This window comes from Pristis pectinata, chromosome 8 (genome assembly GCF_009764475.1).
Source record: "Pristis pectinata isolate sPriPec2 chromosome 8, sPriPec2.1.pri, whole genome shotgun sequence".
Taxonomy (NCBI): Eukaryota; Metazoa; Chordata; class Chondrichthyes; order Rhinopristiformes; family Pristidae; genus Pristis; species Pristis pectinata.
The window spans coordinates 32,290,314-32,308,291 of record NC_067412.1 but is presented as its reverse complement, the minus strand read 5'-3'; the positions used below and the strand labels follow the sequence as shown (position 1 = coordinate 32,308,291).

General features: G+C 42.5%; 1 protein-coding gene across 4 annotated transcripts in view; it reads left to right on the top strand.

The window, feature by feature from the left end:
• LOC127573728 (lipopolysaccharide-induced tumor necrosis factor-alpha factor homolog) overlaps window positions 1-16,378 on the top strand; it is a 29,434-nt gene extending 13,056 nt beyond the window's left edge. For 3 of the 4 annotated variants that reach the window (XM_052022199.1, XM_052022198.1, XM_052022200.1), the window contains exons 2-4: window positions 8,067-8,233; window positions 10,027-10,180; window positions 13,616-16,378. In XM_052022199.1, coding sequence (XP_051878159.1) covers window positions 8,080-8,233; window positions 10,027-10,180; window positions 13,616-13,724 — 417 coding nt within the window. In that variant the 5' untranslated portion in view covers window positions 8,067-8,079 and the 3' untranslated portion in view covers window positions 13,725-16,378. The remainder of the gene's footprint in view (window positions 1-8,066; window positions 8,234-10,026; window positions 10,181-13,615) is intronic. The other variant, XM_052022201.1, reaches the window with a different exon arrangement.
• Window positions 16,379-17,978: the final 1,600 nt, after the last annotated feature.

Here is a 17,978-nt window from a genome sequence, read left to right as displayed (position 1 = left end):
AATTGGAGGCAACCATTACACTGGATGATGCAGGCTCAGCCTGTGGTTGGAGAAGGTAATGAGAGGGAGGAGATGATGAAGATTGTAGCTTTCATTCACTTCACAATTCCAAGAATGTGAACAGAAGTGGCAGCCTTGAGCTGCTATTCAGTAAGACCAAAGCTTATCTGACATTGACCTTAAGCTCCACTTTCTGTTCCCCATAACCCTTGAAAATTCCAAGCGCCAGAAATGTCTGTCTTGTGCTTGAACACATTCACATTGAGGCTGGAAGTAGCCCAGCCATGATCATATTGAGTGGTGGGGCAGGCTTGAGGGACTAGGTGTCCTACACCTGCTTTCCTGTGTTCTTATGCATTCAATGTTTGTGTCTCCTTTTGGGTACAGGTTTCAAAAGTTTTACAACCTCCTTGCCTGCATCTTAGATGGATTACCTCAAATTAGCTAGATAAGAGATGTAGAAGTAAATTTTGAATTCTTCCATTCTTATTTTGGGCACTCTTTTTAAATGCTTGAATGTTAGAATGGTAGGTTTGTGGTTTATACACTGTTGCACAGTTGAAAGCTTTACGAGAATGTTGCTAGGTCTCTAGGGCCTGAGTTAGAGGGAGGGTTTGGGCAGGCTGGGACTTTATTCATTGGAGGGTAGGTGACCTTGTAGAGGTCTATAAAATCATGAGGGGCATATAGAGGGTGAATGCAAAGTTTTTTTTTCCCCAGGGAAAGGGAATCAAAAACTAGAGGGCATAGGTTTAAGGTGAGAGGAGAAACATTTAAAAGGGACCTGAGGGGCGGCAACTTCACGTAGAGGGTAGTGCATATTTGGAGTGAGTGATTAAGGCAGGTACAATGACAACATTTAAAAGACATTTGGACAGGTACATGGATAGGAAAGGTTTACAGGAATATGGGCCAAACAAGGGCAAATGGGACTAGCTAAAATGGGCAACTTTGTCAGCATGGATGAGTTGGGCTGAAGGGCCTGTTTCCATATTGTATTACTCTATGACATACTATGGTTTGTTGTCTTTCTAAACTATAATTGGTTTCTTTAAAAAAGCATTTGTGAAAATAGTAAGTAAAACAGTTACAAGAATAATAAAAACACTGAAATTAATTCAACTTAAAAAAAATGTAAAGTGTACTTGCCCTTCCCTCTTGCTTCCTCATTAGACTTGAACCAACGTTCGGGGGCAGACTTCCCAATGTGAATGTTGGGAAATGTGAATGCTTGGACTCCCAGTAGAGTTCAAGAAGGTGCAAACAATGACGAGTGCAATTAGGGAAGCCATTGGCAGTCAGCTGGATGGGACTTCTGCCTTCAGGCAGGTATTCTCACTTTCTACACAGTTATTGACGTAAATATCAGCAATCCCTCACATTTGATGGCATTTCTGTGGGAGACTTGGGCCCATTCATAACTGAATGGAACATGAGCTACACTGATCTCTGAGGTTAGTCAAATCAGACATCATCTTATTAAATGGTAAAGCAGGTTTGAGTAGCTGAGTGGCCTAGTTCTCATTTATTTATCCACCTACCGTATTTGAATCCACCAATGTTGATTTTCTCACTTTAGGACTTAAGAACTTTTCTTTTCCAGCACATGAGAAATTAAGGTTTGTAGAGAGAAGTGAGGTTTAAGATTGTCAGAAGCTAATGAGCAGGTGCAAAAAAAATCAAGGCTAATGGAATTGACCCTTTTATCTTGAGGACTGAACATCAAAGTTGTGGTACTGCAATGTAGAATTCTTGTTGTATGCCAGCTCAAGTGTATTGCTCATTTCTGGCACTGGATTTCTAAGTACATATTGGCTTTGAGGCAGTTGAGTGTGGGTTGGTTGTAATGATAATGAAGTTAAAAGGGTTAAATGATAAAGAACATACAATTACAAGTTGCAGAGTATACAAGATTAAGTTGCTATCTAATTCAGTTGCTCCAAGATAATGACCTGATTTGATAGGGCCAATCTGCCGTGGTGAAATCAAGCTTTCATTTTTGAGCTACCTTATTCAGGGGTGATGTCAAAAAATGCTTCTTCACACCAGTGCAATGGAAACTTAATTCCCAAAAGACTTGGACAACCAAACTTTATTAAACCTGAGACTTTTATTGGGCAGAGGTTGTAATTTGAACAAGTTACGAATCCAGTTATGGTGGGATAAACATGGCTTCAATATACCACTTCTGTTCTTGAGCACAAAGTGTCTTGAGGACAAAGCTCATCACCTCACAGCAAGGCCCATCTCTGAGGAGTTGCCAGTTGTGAGCAATAAATGTGGCTGTACTGGTTTTATCCAAACGTGCTTTTCTTTCTAAGCTATAAAAACAAAATGTTGGATATTTTTAGTGGTTATACATCTGGAGTGGGGAGTTGGAACAAGCCATCCCTAAGTTGGGTACATTCATCAAAATCAAGAAATTTATTTTTGTAAACTGTGGCTGAAAAGGATGTGAGTTTTAACAGCTTTAAACACTTAAAACACCTCAGTACTGAGAATATTTTATTTCATGCACCATATCTCTATTTTCCCAAATTTGTGAATTCCTAGATGGTCATTTAATACAGGTGACTTATTGTATTTTGCTTTAGTGAACTGTGTTCAACACAATTGGTGTGCAAAAACTGCCTGAACTTCAATACTGCCTGAATGATAGAGGGATAGGAATTGCATTCCATTTTTTTTCCTGTTTGTAATGCAAAATTCTGAATTGTTCTGGGAAACCATTGTAATGACTTCTTATTTTGTATCACAGCTATTGACAGGACACTGCAAGAAAGTAGTGGTCCCTCAAAGATATTGTTCTGTCACTGTACTGGGTTAGTGGTTGATAGAATACCATCCTATCATTGCTTTGCCACTGACTACAATGGCAATTTTAATATTCTAAAATTCATAATACATTTGTTGGGTGGAAGAAGCAGATGGTTTCATAAAGACTAATTGTAACGTAGTAGACTATTTTAAACTCATTTAGACTGGCATATTTTAGAATGGGAGTAGTTCACAAATACCTGGAGTTTGTCAGTGTTAATGATTGTGGGTCTGCAAACAACATTTTCTGTAAGTTCAACTTTAAAATGGGAGAAAATAGCTGGAGGCACTTTGCGGTCAATGTCTTCACACATGCACAAGGTGTATTCCAGCTGTTGTTTCATTGCTCCTGATTTTGTCCTTTTTGAGGAAAAGCTTAGTCACGGAGAAAGGGTTGCAGTACAAGGGTGGGTTGCGGAATGAGAGCCTTCCATCTTTCCATTGAAAAGGTAGACAACAATTAATGAGCAGGGAGACGCATGAGACTGCAGATGCTGGAACCTGGAGCAACACACAAAGCACTGGGGGAACTCAGTGGATCAGGCAGCATCTATGGAGGGAAAAACATTTTGGGTTGGGTCTCTTCATCTTTACTGAAAGAGGAGAGATAAATAATATGAAGAGGTGGAGGGAAGGGGTGGTCTTGAGCAATTGGGCATGGAATCTCTTCGACCCATCCTTCTGCATACTTGTAACTCAAAAGTAGTTTGTTTAGTGCTTTGAAATGTTTGTGATCAGGTGCTGTGTAAACACACAGGTATTTGAACATCTTAAATGTTTTCTCCCTGTAAACTGCAACCCTTCCTCTTGGCCCCAGTCCGCAAGGTAGTCTGCTTTGAACTCCCTCTGCTTTTCCTTTGCATAATGACACCAAGCATGTTCTGTGCAGGTAGTTATCCTATAAACTATCAAGAGTTTTAGGCTAACAGTGCTGTCCATGAGTTGAAGATGGGCCAATATGTAAAACTCTTTGCTCTTTAAATAAGTACCAATTTCTACCACTTCTACTTAAAAAAAAAAGCAGTGAGTGGAGGAGAGTGTACATATAAATTTGTACAAGTTCAATCTTGGTTTGCTTGCAGTAGTGTGTTTACCAAGCATGATTGACAAGAATAATTCTTTATCTGCACTGCTGCCAGGCATTTCAAAATCCAAACATCTTTAGTACTGAGTATAGTGTAAACTGAATGACCTTGGTATGCAAGTTGTACTTTTCCTGTTCAGCTACTGTAATATTAGCCCTCTAACTTTGAGCTACCTTGCGTCATTTAATCCTGTTTTCTACGTTGGTACAAAAATGGAAGACGGAGGGAACACTTCTTCTGAAGGAAGAAGAACTTGTCTTATTTAATTAGGGACTATAGTCACTCCTGGAAGGAATGCAGCAACCAATGTGCACACAATAAGATCGCTCAAAGAATTGTGACAATAGCCAAATAGTCTGAGGGAATTTTATTATCTCATCTGATTGAATGTAACACTGTTCTGTGTACCCTTCGAATTTCATTCCGGATTTGGTGTTTAAGTGTCTGGAGTGGGACTTGAACCCACCATCTTTTGACTAGGAGATGTGAATGCTACCACAAAGGTGTGAGCTGCAAGTCAGGATGCTGAAGTGAGTGTAGTCACTATTACTAAGGAGAAGGTGCTTAAGAAATGGAAAGGTCTGAAGGCAGATGAGTCACCTGGACCAGATGGACTACACCCCAGGGTTCTGAAAGAGGTAGCTGAGGAGATTGTGGAGGCAGTAGTAGTGATCTTTCAAGAATCACTAGAGTCAGGAATGGTTCTGGAGAACTGGAAAATTGCAAATGTCACTCCACTCTTTAAGAAGGGAGGGAGGCAAAAGACAGGAAATTATAGGCCGGTTAGCCTGACTTCACTGGTTAGACTCCATTATTAAGGATTAGATTCCAGGGTACTTGGAAGCTCATGATAAAATAGGCTGAAGTCAGCATGGTTTCTTTAAAGGGAGATCTTGCCTGACAAATCTGTTGGAATTCTTCGAGGAAGTAACAGGCAGAATAGACAAAGGAGAGTCAGTGGATGTTGTTTACTTGGATTTTCAGAAGGCCTTTGACAAGGTGCAGCACATGAAGCTGCTAAACAAGATAAGAGCCCATGGTATTACAGGAAAGGTACTAGCGTAGATAGAAGATTGGCTGACTGGCAGAAGGCAAAAAGTGGAAATAAAGGGGGCCTTTTGGCTGGCTGCCAGTGACTAGTGGTGTTCCACAGGGATCGGTGTTGGGTCCGCTACTTTTCATGTTATATCTTGTAAGGAAAGAGTTAAATTAGCCAAAAGTCATTTCTGATTCCTCCTTACTATGTGCACTAGTGGGTAACACAAAATGGTGGTTGTAAGACAAAATGGTGTCAACTCAGAATGCAGGAAATGTTTTGAGAACTTACAGGAATACTGATGCACATCCTTGAGATTAGATACCGGTGAAGAATGTTTTCTTCTTTGCAGACCTGTTGTCTCTGTGTCTAAGTTGTGTGTCTAGGCCGAAGGTTGCGAGTGATAAGGAGGTACAGGCTGGTACCGCTAAGAAATGGGAAAAGTACTGGGATGAGAGTTGTGTTGTTTTTTTGAGGGGTGTCTAAAGGGGGAACCTACTTTGTGCAAATCAGAATCTTCCCTTGGTCTGGGTCGCAACTGGTGCTAAGATATAAGGAGAAGGCTGCGTGAAAGGCTGTCGGACACCTGAGCTTCCCTCCGGCATTATGTAGATCAGTTCATTGATTGGTTGATAAATGTTATTTTGCTTCCTTATGTATTTGAAGTATTCTTCCTATCTGTATTTTATTCTTTATATAACTAATAAGGTAGTTTCTATAACCTTAAACACGTGTAAGTGCTTCCTTTGTTTGTAGATACCTCATGCTGCTGAATCAGGTAAGAACAAGGAATGAATTTTAAAATATTTTCATTACATATGTTAATGATCTGAATGACGGAACTAATAGCTTTGTGGCCAAGTCTACGGATGATAAAAAGATAGGTGGAGGGGCAGGTAGTGTTGAGGAAGCAGGGAGTCTGCAGAAGGACTTGGACAAGTTGGAAGAATGTTCAAAGAAGTGGCAGATGGAATACAGCATAGGGAAGTGTACGGTCATGCACTTTGGTAGAAGGAATAAAGGCGTAGACTATTTTCTAAATGGGAAGCAAATTTGGAAATCAGAGATGCAAAGGGACTTGGGAGTCCTAGTACAGGATTCCCTAAAGGTTAACTTGCAGGTTGAGTCGGTAGTAAGGAAGGCAAATGCAGTGTTAGCATTCATTTCAAGAGGACTCGAATATAAAAGCAAGGATGTAATACTGAGGCTTTATAAGGTGTTGGCCAGATCACATTTGGAATATTGTGAGCAGTTTGGGCCCCATAGCTAAGGAAGGATGTGCTCGCATTGGAGAGGGTCCAGAGGAGGTTGACAGGAATGATCCCAGGAATGAAAGGGTTAATGTATGAGGAGCGTTTGATGGCTCTGGGCCTGTACTCACTTGAATTTAGAAGGATGAGGGAGGAGCTCATTGAAACTTACTGAATATTGAAAGGCCTGGATAGAGTGGACATGGAGAGGATGTTTCCAGTAGTGGGAGAGTTTAGGACCAGAGGACACAGCCTCAGAATAAAAGGACATCCCTTTAGAACAGAGATGAGGAGGAATTTCTTTAGCCAGGGGGTGGTGAATCTGTGGAATTCATTGCCACAGACGGCTGTGGAGGCCAAGTCATTGGGTATATTTAAAGTGGAGGTTGATAGGTTCTTCATTAGTAAGGCCGTCAAAGGTTACGGGGAGAAGGTAGGAGAAAGGGTTGAGAGGGATAAATAAATCGGCCATGATCAAATGGCGGAGCAGACTTGAAGGGCCGAATGGCTTATTTCTGCTCCTATGTCTTGTGTTCTACTGACGGCCAGTTGAACCAGATACCGTTTGTTTTTTTTTTGAACATGATCCCTTTTAAATGGAAATAATGATATAAAGAAAAACAACTGAAAAATACCAGGAGCTGGGATATGTGAAGGGATGTATTAAAAGTTTACTAAAACTTCACATCTGCTGCCTTGCCTGCTGAGCTTTTCCATTAGTTTGTGTTTATAGGACTTTTTTTTATTTTAGGGATCTCTTCTGTTTGAAAACTGAAGTGTTGTTGTGGATTTTCTTTAATGCTACACAATTTTCCTTAAAAAATCTATCCATTTCCTTTCCTCTTCTTGTGTGTTTGCAGAGCGTACTAATTTAACGTGCTCACTCGTTTGGTTTTGAATGTTTTCTGCTATACATCTTCCCACACATTTATGGTTATCAGGAGTACTAATGCCACAATAATGTTCTGGATCATTGTGTCAGCTTATCTTTGTTTGATTTGGCTTTCAAGCATTGGTTGTAGAGAGAGACCCAGTGGTGCAGTGTAATGGAGCAACTGACCTTTTGATGTTTAGAATGGTTATGGGAAAGGCCATGATGCATTCAGTGGTTAAAGGTTGATGGCTGGAGGTGAATAGAACCAACATGTTGATAAAGGATGTGGTCAATATGAATTGTAATTTTAAAAAAAAGCTAGTAGACAAAACGCTAATTGGATAACAAGGCTTCTTAGGAAGGGAGAGAAAAGAAAGGCATCCCAGGTTTGGGCTTTTTGGAGGGCCAAACGCCTAGTGTATTGAAGCAAGGGGTCAATGATTTCAGTTGTGAGGTTCTCGTGGGAGATGTCAGTTGTGCAACACCCATTCAATTGCAGGCACAATTTTAAACAACTATGTTCTGGCCAAGAATCCAGCCTGAGGCTAAGTTGGGATTTGTAGGTGGCACAGGAGCATGTAATACCTCATGGCTCCATTGACCTGGGTTCAATCCTGACCTCTGGTGCTGTCTGTGCGATTTGCATATTCTGCCTGTGACTGCATGGGTTTCCTCCCATATTCCAAAGACATGCCAGTTGTTGGGTTAATTGACTACTGTAAATTGCCCCAAATGTAAGTGAATGATGGGCAAATTGGTGTTTAATTGATGAGCATGTGAGGTAAAATGGGGTTATAGGGAAAGAAGTAGGAGGATGAGATTGCCTTGAGAGCCAGCATAGATTTGATTGGTCAAATGGCTCTGTCGTATGAGAATATGATTTGGGTGGCCAGCATCTACAAAAAAATCCTCCTCTGTTGTCCAGCAAGAAAATTCATTACAATTTAAACTGGTTTCATATCTGATTCTTGACCAGAAGTTTGAGCAACTTTTCTTTGTTCTAGGTGATCCGAGTCAATGGAGTCAAAGTTACCTGGTAGTGCACCCCCTGCCTACGCTGATTCAATGCAGCCACCAGGCTACCCGGCGAGTGCTCCTTATCCTGCAGGGCCTCCAATGGGAGATCCTATGGCATCTTCATATCCTGTCCAGCCTGCTCAACCTCCCATAGGTGAGTGTGTCAGTACTCCTGAAGTGAACTCCTCCTCTTCATGGCTCACCTTTAACTGTCTGAGGATGATGGTTCTGAGGGGCCCTACTGTAGTTTAAAGCTTCTGGGTCAGCACACCCCATACTTGAGCAAACCTGGTGTACATCCATGATGAGCTATGTAATGGTTGCTGGAGTAATTATCACTGACTTTCCATTGGATTGGAATCTCCATTCATTTGAATGGGAATTTTGACCTGGAGATTTGGACGAAAGAAGTTATTTATTAAAAGTATTACCATTCTTAATTTAAAAATAATCACATTAAAACTCAGCTAATCTGGCACACTCAAGACTTTGGTGCCAGACTGGCAGATTTTCTGCACTGTTGAATATTACTCCTATAATACACTAACAGTTTTAATTTTAATGTCACACAGTAGCATAATAAAATTTCTAGGCAAGTTCAAGGGGAGCATAGGGAACAGGGCCCCAGTGAATTCAAAGCCAGTTGAGCCAGATGCCAAACGATTGAGATTTCCAAAGCTTATGTTAGAGGATTATTGAAGTTTTGCTGTAATTGAATTGTTTTGATATGAGATTTTATTTAAAATGTCTCCAAGTTTTGACAGGAGGCTTGATTCAGTGCACAGCCTTGCCACCTGCCAAAGCTGTTGCTAAAGCCTTGCTATGCCTCACTGCCCAACACCCAGAAGCAGAGAGTTGACTCTTCCTGGGTAAGGGGGCTGTGGGTGGAGAAGAGTGCAGCTGGATCCACCACAATTTACTCAGGTACTGACTAACCAATGAATGAACTAAATGTTTGTTTAGGGTTTGTGAATGTTTGGGTTTAGATGTGTACTTGTAGTGTGCACCAACAAGAGACTGAGGTCCCCGTCAAAGGTTGCAGCACACTATGATCAAACGAGAGTAGAAATATGCCTTCAAGGAAGGGGTTTGTGACTGTGGAGATTGGGAATGTGGAAGGAGAATAGAAAGGGAAAATGATAACTTAGCCATATCAGATTACTCCCTTCCCTTGGTCTTAATATTATAGCCAGCTGGCTTTTCAAATGGGGGAGTCTCATAGAAAATGTCATCCTGTGCTTTGCATTGGCTTTTACTGCAAGAGGATTTGACTTGTGGAGTAAGGAATTGCTGCTGTTAGAAGGCCTTGCTAAGACTGCACCTGGAGTATTGTATACGATTTTGTTCTCCTCACCTTAAAAATGAATCAGCTTCCAACAGCAATAGCATAACAAAGATTTGCCAGACTGGTTCCTGGGATGGCTGGTTTGCTGTACAAGGAGAGATTAAATAGACCAGCCCTGTATTCTTGAAGTTTTATAAGAATGAGATCTCCGAGGAAACGAGATTGTTTCCTCTGATCTCTTTCTTACAAGTGACTGATGATGAGAGGCAATCTTACAAAATCCTTGCAGGGATTGACCAGCTGGATGCAGGGAGGCAGTTTTCCCTGGCTGAGTTGCTGAAGAGCCAGGGGCTCACTGTGTCAGAATGAGGAGCAATCCATTTAAGACTGAGATGAGAAATGTCTTCGTGCATTGGATAGTGAAGCTCTGGCTTTTACTCTCCTGGATGGCAATGGAGGCTTAGTTGTTTAGTTCATTCACTGATAACTGTCTGGATGAGGAATAGTGCAGGTAGATAAGGTAGAAGGTCAGCCACATCCGCTGAATGATGCAGCAGGTTCAAAGGGCCGGATGGTCTTGTCCTGCTTCTGATTCTTGTATTTGCTAAGTATTTTCTTCCTCTACAGGATATTCTGACAAAATCTTCCTCTGCTTCCTTCAGTAGTGCAGACTGTGTACGTGCAGCCATCTCAGAACTTCAGTTCACAGCCAATACAGATGACCTGTCCATCCTGTCAGCAGGTGGTGTTGACACGTATTCGCCATGTACCAGGGGCGCTGACATGGATTAGCTGTGGCGGTCTCTTCATAGTTGGGTAGGTAGTCCAATTAGTATTCAATGTAAATTACTTGTGCATCAGCAGTTATCTGTGCATAGTAATTTCTTAAAGAACTTAAGAGATGTAGTCCCTCTTGCTGCAATATAATTTTGTATAAGATGATGCATTTTCAGTGTACATCAACACAAGCAGAAATGTAAATGATGTAATACACAAAGTGCTGGAGCAACTCAGCAGGTCAGGCTACATTCATGGAGGGAAGTAAACAATCGACTTTTTGGACTGAGACCCTTCATCAGGACTTATTCTGACACAACTACAAATGCTAAAAATACAAGGTAGTCTATCTCCTTGAGGAAATAAATGGGTCATTGCTTAAGGTTGGAACATGCATGGAAACAAAAAAAAACTTTAGAATTTGAAATGAAATGAAAATTGATACTTCAAGGTTACTCAATGACCAAGCAGAAAATTGTTAGATCATCTATGTTCAGCATTCAGGAGAAGTTTTCAAGAAATGATACTTTAAAACAAAAACTTTGCAAGGTAAAAGGAAGAACTGGAAACTCTCTGCCTCTGGCCAAGTCTAAATTATTGTGGAATGCTGATTTTGATTGTAGCGAGCCAGTGTGGGATGGATGGCAGTTCCTGTTTACTTCAACACAGATGGCATGCAGTTTTTGTGCTGCCTGGTCATTTCAGTGATTTCTGTGTGTCCATTCAACATTTGTGGCATTTATTGATTGATTGTTCACTTCAGCAAGCCACCTCTGGTGTGATGAGATCCTGCTAATTCTGTGCGCACCTCCCTTAAAGGGAAGGTGTATACTGGCTGAGGTATGTGCTGGTGGTCCTGCAGAAAGACCTGGGAGATCCACAGGATGTAGAAAAGACTCCAAGGTTTTTGGACAATGCAGGAGCCTTGGTGGTTGAGAGGGGGCTGGGGCACAATCCTCCAGAGATACATTTGGAATGCAGTGAAAATAAAGAGCAATTGAGGTCACTTCGCAGGAGTTTAGCCACATGGACCTGGATGCTGTGCTCAAAGTTCAATAACCTTGCATGGTTCATCTCACCAATCCACGCTTCCTAGCACGCCACCATTCCTAACCATATCAATAAGTCTTGGGTACAGTTGAAAGCTTTGCACCCTTGCCTCCAACTTGCTTTCACTTCACTACTCAACCAAAGTAGCTATTTCACCCAATGGATTGTACAGCCGTTATCTTTCTCTTGAGGTTAGTGCAGAGCTGGAGACAGCAGAAGCCAGCCAGTGAATGGCAGGAGTGCTTGGATGCCCATACCCTTTATGAAGAGGACTCTGCTAGCCTCTGTTGGGAGGACCATTGAGGCCATGCCTTGAACAACACTTTTATATATAAGCTACTCCTGATGTAAGCGTGAACTTATCAACAGCCCCAGCATCTTCCTGCACTAGCTTTGTCCCCATTGTTTTTTCATTTTGGGTGCCCATGTGGCTTGGAGGGCACTGGCCGATGTTGGTGTTCCCATACAACTGCTGCCCTTGTCCTTGGTGGTAGAGGTCGCAGGTTTGCAAGGTGGTGTTGAAGTGATATGGGTGCATAACATGTATTTTGTGGGTGGTGTACCTCAAAGTCGAGTTTGTCAGATGCACAAGTACACGTATGCATGGCTGCAGTGAAAAACTTACATGCAGCAGCATCACAGGCACATAACATTAGACACAACATTGACAAGAAAAATAATTATACAAGAACACAAACTGAACAAAAAAATGAAGTCTACTGTAGTGCAAAGTGTTCATTGTGTTGCTATTATTGAGGGAGTGATTAGGGTTGTGCAGGTTGGTTCAAGAACCAAGTGGTTGAAGGGAAATAATTATTCTTGAAACTGGTGGTGTGGGACTTCAGACTTCAATACCTCCTGCCCAATGGCAGCTACGAGAAAATGGCATGGCCTGAATGGTGGGGATCTTTGATGGATGTGGCCACCTTGAGGCAGCGCCTCGTAGATATTTTCAATGGTGGAGAGGGATGTGCCAGTGATATATTGGGCTGATTCCACTACTACTACTTGGGGTACAGGGAGTGAATGTATAGAATACTGGATGCAGTGTCAAATCATGGATGTTTCAAACTGCTTGTTTTGCTGGAGCTTTACTCACCCAGACGGGAGGAGAATATTGTGTTCATAATCTGAGCTTTGTACCTGGTGAGAAAGTTTGGGAATCGGGAGGTGAGTCACTTTTGACTTATATCTGTTACAGACCACCACAGTTACAAGGATTATAGCAGTTGTCAGCACCTGGCACATTTTAGGAATTAGCCATGGCCATTTCACTTCCACCCCCACCTTCCCCAAATCTTCAGAAAGTTGATAAATCTAAGACCATCTAGATCTCAGAGTTGGCCTCGGGATAAGAGGGTCAGCCATTTAGAACTGAGTTGAGGAAAAACTTCTTTACACAGGTTACAAATCTTGGTTCTGAATGTTCAGTCATTGCGGACAGTCAGAACGGAGGCTTTGACAATGAGGGAATTCAAGACTATATGGAGATCGAGTGGTTGGACTAAAGGTGGTGGGTTGGCCATGATCTTGCTGAATAGCAGAACCATCTCACTGGGTTTATTGATCAGGCAGTGGAGGATACTACTGTTTTAGGAATGTCTATGTTTATTGTTGTATTTGGTAACACAGCACTTGCCTGGTATTGTACTGATCATAAAGTCTTACTGTACAGAAATGGACCCTTCAATGCTCCAAATCCAAGCCAACCAACAAACTCCCATTTACACCAATCCCATTTTATTCTGCTTGTAATCCCATCAACTCCCCAGATTCTACCACACACTGAGCCAGTAGGGGCAATTTACAGCGGCCAACCAACCAAACAATCTACATGTCTTTGGGGAAACCAGGGCATCTGAAGGAAACCCTCAGTCACAGGGAGAACATGCAAACTCCATACAGCATAAAGGAAATCTTCTTGATTGATGGATTGGGTCGTTTCCATTTGTCTCTTCCTGTGCTTTCTGTAATTGAAGTACAATGAGCACCCAAAAATTGGATAGATGGATGAAAGGAAAGGAGATTATAGGATCTGGGAATAAGGCAGGTAGATGTGATTATTATTTCCTTGTGAAAGGTAATCACTGGATGGGTTGGGCTCTTTTTATTCCTGTACTATAGGATTGTGGAAAAGGTGTAATGGATATAAGGCAGGCGTCACTTGGAAATCCAGTGCTGAGGTGAAATGCACTCATACGTGCATCTTGCATATCATGGCCATGTGTATCTTTTAAGTTGGAATCAAATGTAGGATTCTGTTTTGCACTCTTGCTCAGATGACCACTATACTACTTCTCCCTATAAATACACTGAAATAAAATGCTCTATTTTCCATATTGCCAACTTTTTCAGAAGCTGCTCATCAAATGTAACCTAATTTTTGGGTTGGCTCTAATTGTTTGACATTTCTGCCTTTGCCAGGTGTGTGTTTGGCTGCTGCCTGATCCCATTTTGTGTTGATGCCCTTCAGGATGTGGAACACAGCTGTCCAAATTGTGGCGTGCACCTTGGGAGCTACAAACGCCTGTAAAATATTTGCCTCAATATTTGGCTGTTCTCCTATAAAAATTAAGTTTTGCTGCTGCATCTAGACGAGTCTTTTTTTGTACTTACATAATGAGATGGTTTGTGTTACTTGAAGGTGGAGGCTCACAACTATTAGCATTTGACTTTTTCTTTTCCCTCAATAGCCTGCTGCCTGTCTCTATAATATATTAATAGAAGATATGTGCTCCTGCAGATTTTATTAATAGACATTTATGTATGGAAAGATAATTTGCAGTTCATTCTTAATAATTTTATCTTTCTTTGAATTATTTATGCTGGGTTTTTTTGTTAGGGAGAGAATGAGTTTTTGATTAAAATTGCTTCTGAAAATGTCCCACCAAGAACTTGGATTACTCCTTTACATAATATCTTTAACTGGTAATTTTGATGGTAAAGTAAGCTTTTTTTTCATTCCAAATAACAATTTGCTAAGCAAAGGTCTTTTTTAACAATAAATATTCTATCCTTTAAATGCAGCCTGTCCTGTGATCCACTGCATAGCTTTGGGTATGATTGTTTCCTTTATCTTTTGTTTGCTCACTTGAATAAAGGAACTGTTTTGCAGGACAAGTTCACACTTGGTGCTGCCATCCAGAAGATTGAAAACACTTGCACTGTTTCAAAATGCATTCTTTTTTAAATATCAAAACCTGCTTAATAAACCTTCATTTGCACTGGTATGAGATAAAAGTGCAACTTCAGTGGAAGGTGTACCATTAAGATCTACTGTTTAAAATTTGAGGAGGAATTGCACTCCAACAAGTTTGCATTTCTATATTGACTGGCTGCTAAAGTGTATATAATTGTAATAAAGTTGAATACAAATGGAGGCAAAATAATAAAATCCTCAATTATTATTCAATTAAACTTCAGTCTAGTTGCCAACTAGACTGAAGTTTACTTTGCACATGATAGACTTGTATTACAGGAACAAGGGGTGACAAATCAAGGCTCTTTCAGGAAAATATAGAAGCTGTACACAAACAGCCCAAGTCTGATTTTTGTCTGCTTTAAACAGCTCAAAGTCATAACTTCCTTTTAAATCTCATTTAACTGGGGTAAGAGGGTGTATTACCTATGCAAATGGATTCTGGACAATTTGATCTACTTTATTTTAATGATTAAGCTTGTATTGCTATTTAAATATCGCTAAGAATTTAATGGAATTAAGTTTTAGTAGATTGGCACGAGGCTCTTCTAAATGTGAAAAGGTCTCTTCAGTGCTCTTTTATGATTGACAATGTCTGTCGTATGACTTTAAGTGCTACCAAAGCTTTTTGTAACCATCTTCTAATGGGTAATAAAAATATATTTTGTATGAATTTGTGACTTGCATACATTATTTCTAACTTGCAGCATTTCAAAGAACTTCCAATGAACAGGATCTTTTAATGTGTGTATTTTATAGAATGTTTTATGGAAGAAATGTGCTGTTATAGGAATGGTTCATTCTGCTCATATTTATTATTTTTGTAATTTGGGATTGCTTTGCTAAAGAAATGCAAACTGGCCCTATAATAGAAGTTCAAATCTTTTTTTGTCTCCCTCTTACAGCTAACTACCATTTAGGAGAGACATTTGTGAATACTGTTACATAACAGTCAAAGTTTGCAGATGTTCGAACATACTGAAAGGGCATCACTTGATGCTGGGTTGTCTGCTGCAGTGAATTCTAACATGGACTTGTACTGGAAAATAAGAAGTGTAGCACCCAGCTTGGTGGTGACTTTGCCTGCAATCTATTAAAATGTGGAATCCAGTTCAAGTTACAGATATCATTGTTCAATATAGAGCTTGTGTTTTGCTTAACCATGGCATCTATCATGTTGGAACGTTTTCAGCAATAGATGCCATGCTAGTTAATGTTTTGGCAGGTTGCCATCTTTACTTGCTTCCAAGTGGCCTGGAAACGCATCATGTGAAATGTGATAGGAACTGAACAGAACCAAATAGATATGGCCTCCCACTTCACAACTGACAATTCCTTTACAACTTCCTTTTTAAATTCCTTCATAATTTTAGGGGTCTGTCAGATTGGCCAACCTTTTTGGAGAGAAGTCAGCCCCAGCCATGCAATCTTTCCTTGTCAGTATCCTCTCAGTCCTGGGATAGTTCTAGTGAATCTTGGGTGTGCCACCTTGTACTGTGAAAGCAATGGCTGTATGTGACAGTGACAATACTGACCCCTCTGGACGGAGGATAGCATTGCTCATTGGGTCGGAAACGACACCACTGTCAATCAAGGTTTGGCTCCACCCCACCCATTAGGTACACACCTAGGCATTGGTCTTTGCGAGCACCTTTGTTCCTGGGCACACCTAACCATTGGCCCGTTTAAACACCTTAGTCCTTGCTGGACCACCCAGCCCTCCAGCAGTATAAAAGTGCTGCATGTTTGGTTCTCACCCTCTCTCTCTCCGAGGATGTTGAAGAAAGCTGTGCACTACTTTAGGGTAGTTAGTTAAAGATCCCAGGGAGTGTTAGAGCCAATGTTTGTCCAGATTCAAGGTGTTCAGGCATTGTATTGTTTATTCCTTGATCATTTGTAACCAGTTTATTGGGCGCAAGTGTGCATCCGTTCCCATTCATTCTGTTCCTGCGTTTGTCTTTGTGAATAAACCACTTTTAAACTCCAAAGACTGTGTCTCGAGTTCTTGCCCTTTAAGACCTCAAAGAACCTTTTCTCACAACATTTGGCGCTGTGAGCAGGGTCTTAAAGGTCTTGGCTGGACACAGACATGGGGAGGATGTTTTGGAATGGGGGAAGAAGGCTAGTGAAGGCACTGAGAAGAGAATCCCTGGTTGGACTAATGAAAGTGAGGGATTTGGGAGCTTGGCCAGCATGCTGGCAGACCACAGTAAGCCAGTGGACTAGGCCGAGCAGTTAGATCCACGTGGTGAGAAAGTGGGGCACTATGTGGTCGCCCTCCTCCAGAAGTCGGGGTTCCCCAGGGCCAAAGGGAGTCAAAGGGGTGCCTTCTGGCTGCTTGCATCTCTCCTGAGATGCCAAGCTGGGAGTACTAGCCAGATGCAGAATACATGTCTCCAGAAAGGCATGTAGATAAAGGAGCTCCAGCAACACTGCTGTGTGTTGCAGCAGGCAGTCCAGACTGCCCAGACCCGAGCCAACGACCTCGAGGCCAGAGGGCCTGAGGTCGCCTGCAGGCTGATTCAGCTACAGCAGGTGCAGGCAGCCTGCTGGTCTGGATGGCAGCTAGACCCATTAAAAATTCGAGCCTTGGTCCGGCGCGGCGACAAGCTGGACACATGGCTGGGGGTTGGGGATATATGGATGGATACTGATGAGGAGGGGGTGCCAGAAGAGCCTGGGTACCATCACACCTGCCCTCCCCTGTACCCCCTACCCATCTGAACCCCTGCATGCTTGACCCATCACCATGCGGTCCCAGGTCCGCCACAGAGGAGAAGGGAGTCAGGATGAGGCCCCCGCAGGGGGAAGTGCCTGTGGTCCCTCCAAGACTACGGAGACCCAGGACTTCTCTATCAAGGAACTCACCCAGCTAGCGGATTGGTACTGCCAGCGGTCGGGCGAGCACCTGGCTACATGGCTGCTCCGGCTGTGGGATGAGGGGGCCCTAGGGAGCTTGTCTGACCAACAGAGCATTAACAATGCCCTGTGGGCGCCACTGGGAGGGGCTGGGAACGACACTACCCTGTGGGATCATGTAGTGACCGCAGTGAGGGTCCAGTACCCTACCCTCCTTGAATGGAACTTATATGGGTGACCGCAGTGGAGCATGGTCAGTGAGGGCACCAGGGTTGTTAGTGAATGGGTGCTGGTGACGGGCGCTGGTGACTGGCATCTGAGATGCCCGGTGGTTGTGAGTAGTTAGAAAACACCATGGTGACCAACTCGCTAACGGGATACCTGGTCACCGCTGCACGCCCTGATTTGAAGCCAGTGGTCCTGCCCTTCATGGGACCAGCTAATGGGAAGACCATGCAGGACGCCATCACCCTCCTGGAAGGGCTAGAGTTCTTGCAGTGGGGGAAGCCCACCCAGGTCCGTAGGGCAAAGACGAGGGCAGGAGACACAACCCCCCATTTTACGCACAAACGGCTAGTCCAGGATCTGCTGCGCGCAGGGGTGGACCGTGACAGCATAGATGGGATCCCGACCTCCACCATTTATGCGCTCTGGAAAGTGCATTGTGGGGGGAGGAGGCATCTGGCCAGGGGAAAACCCACAACCACCCTGGGATCAAGCCTGACACAG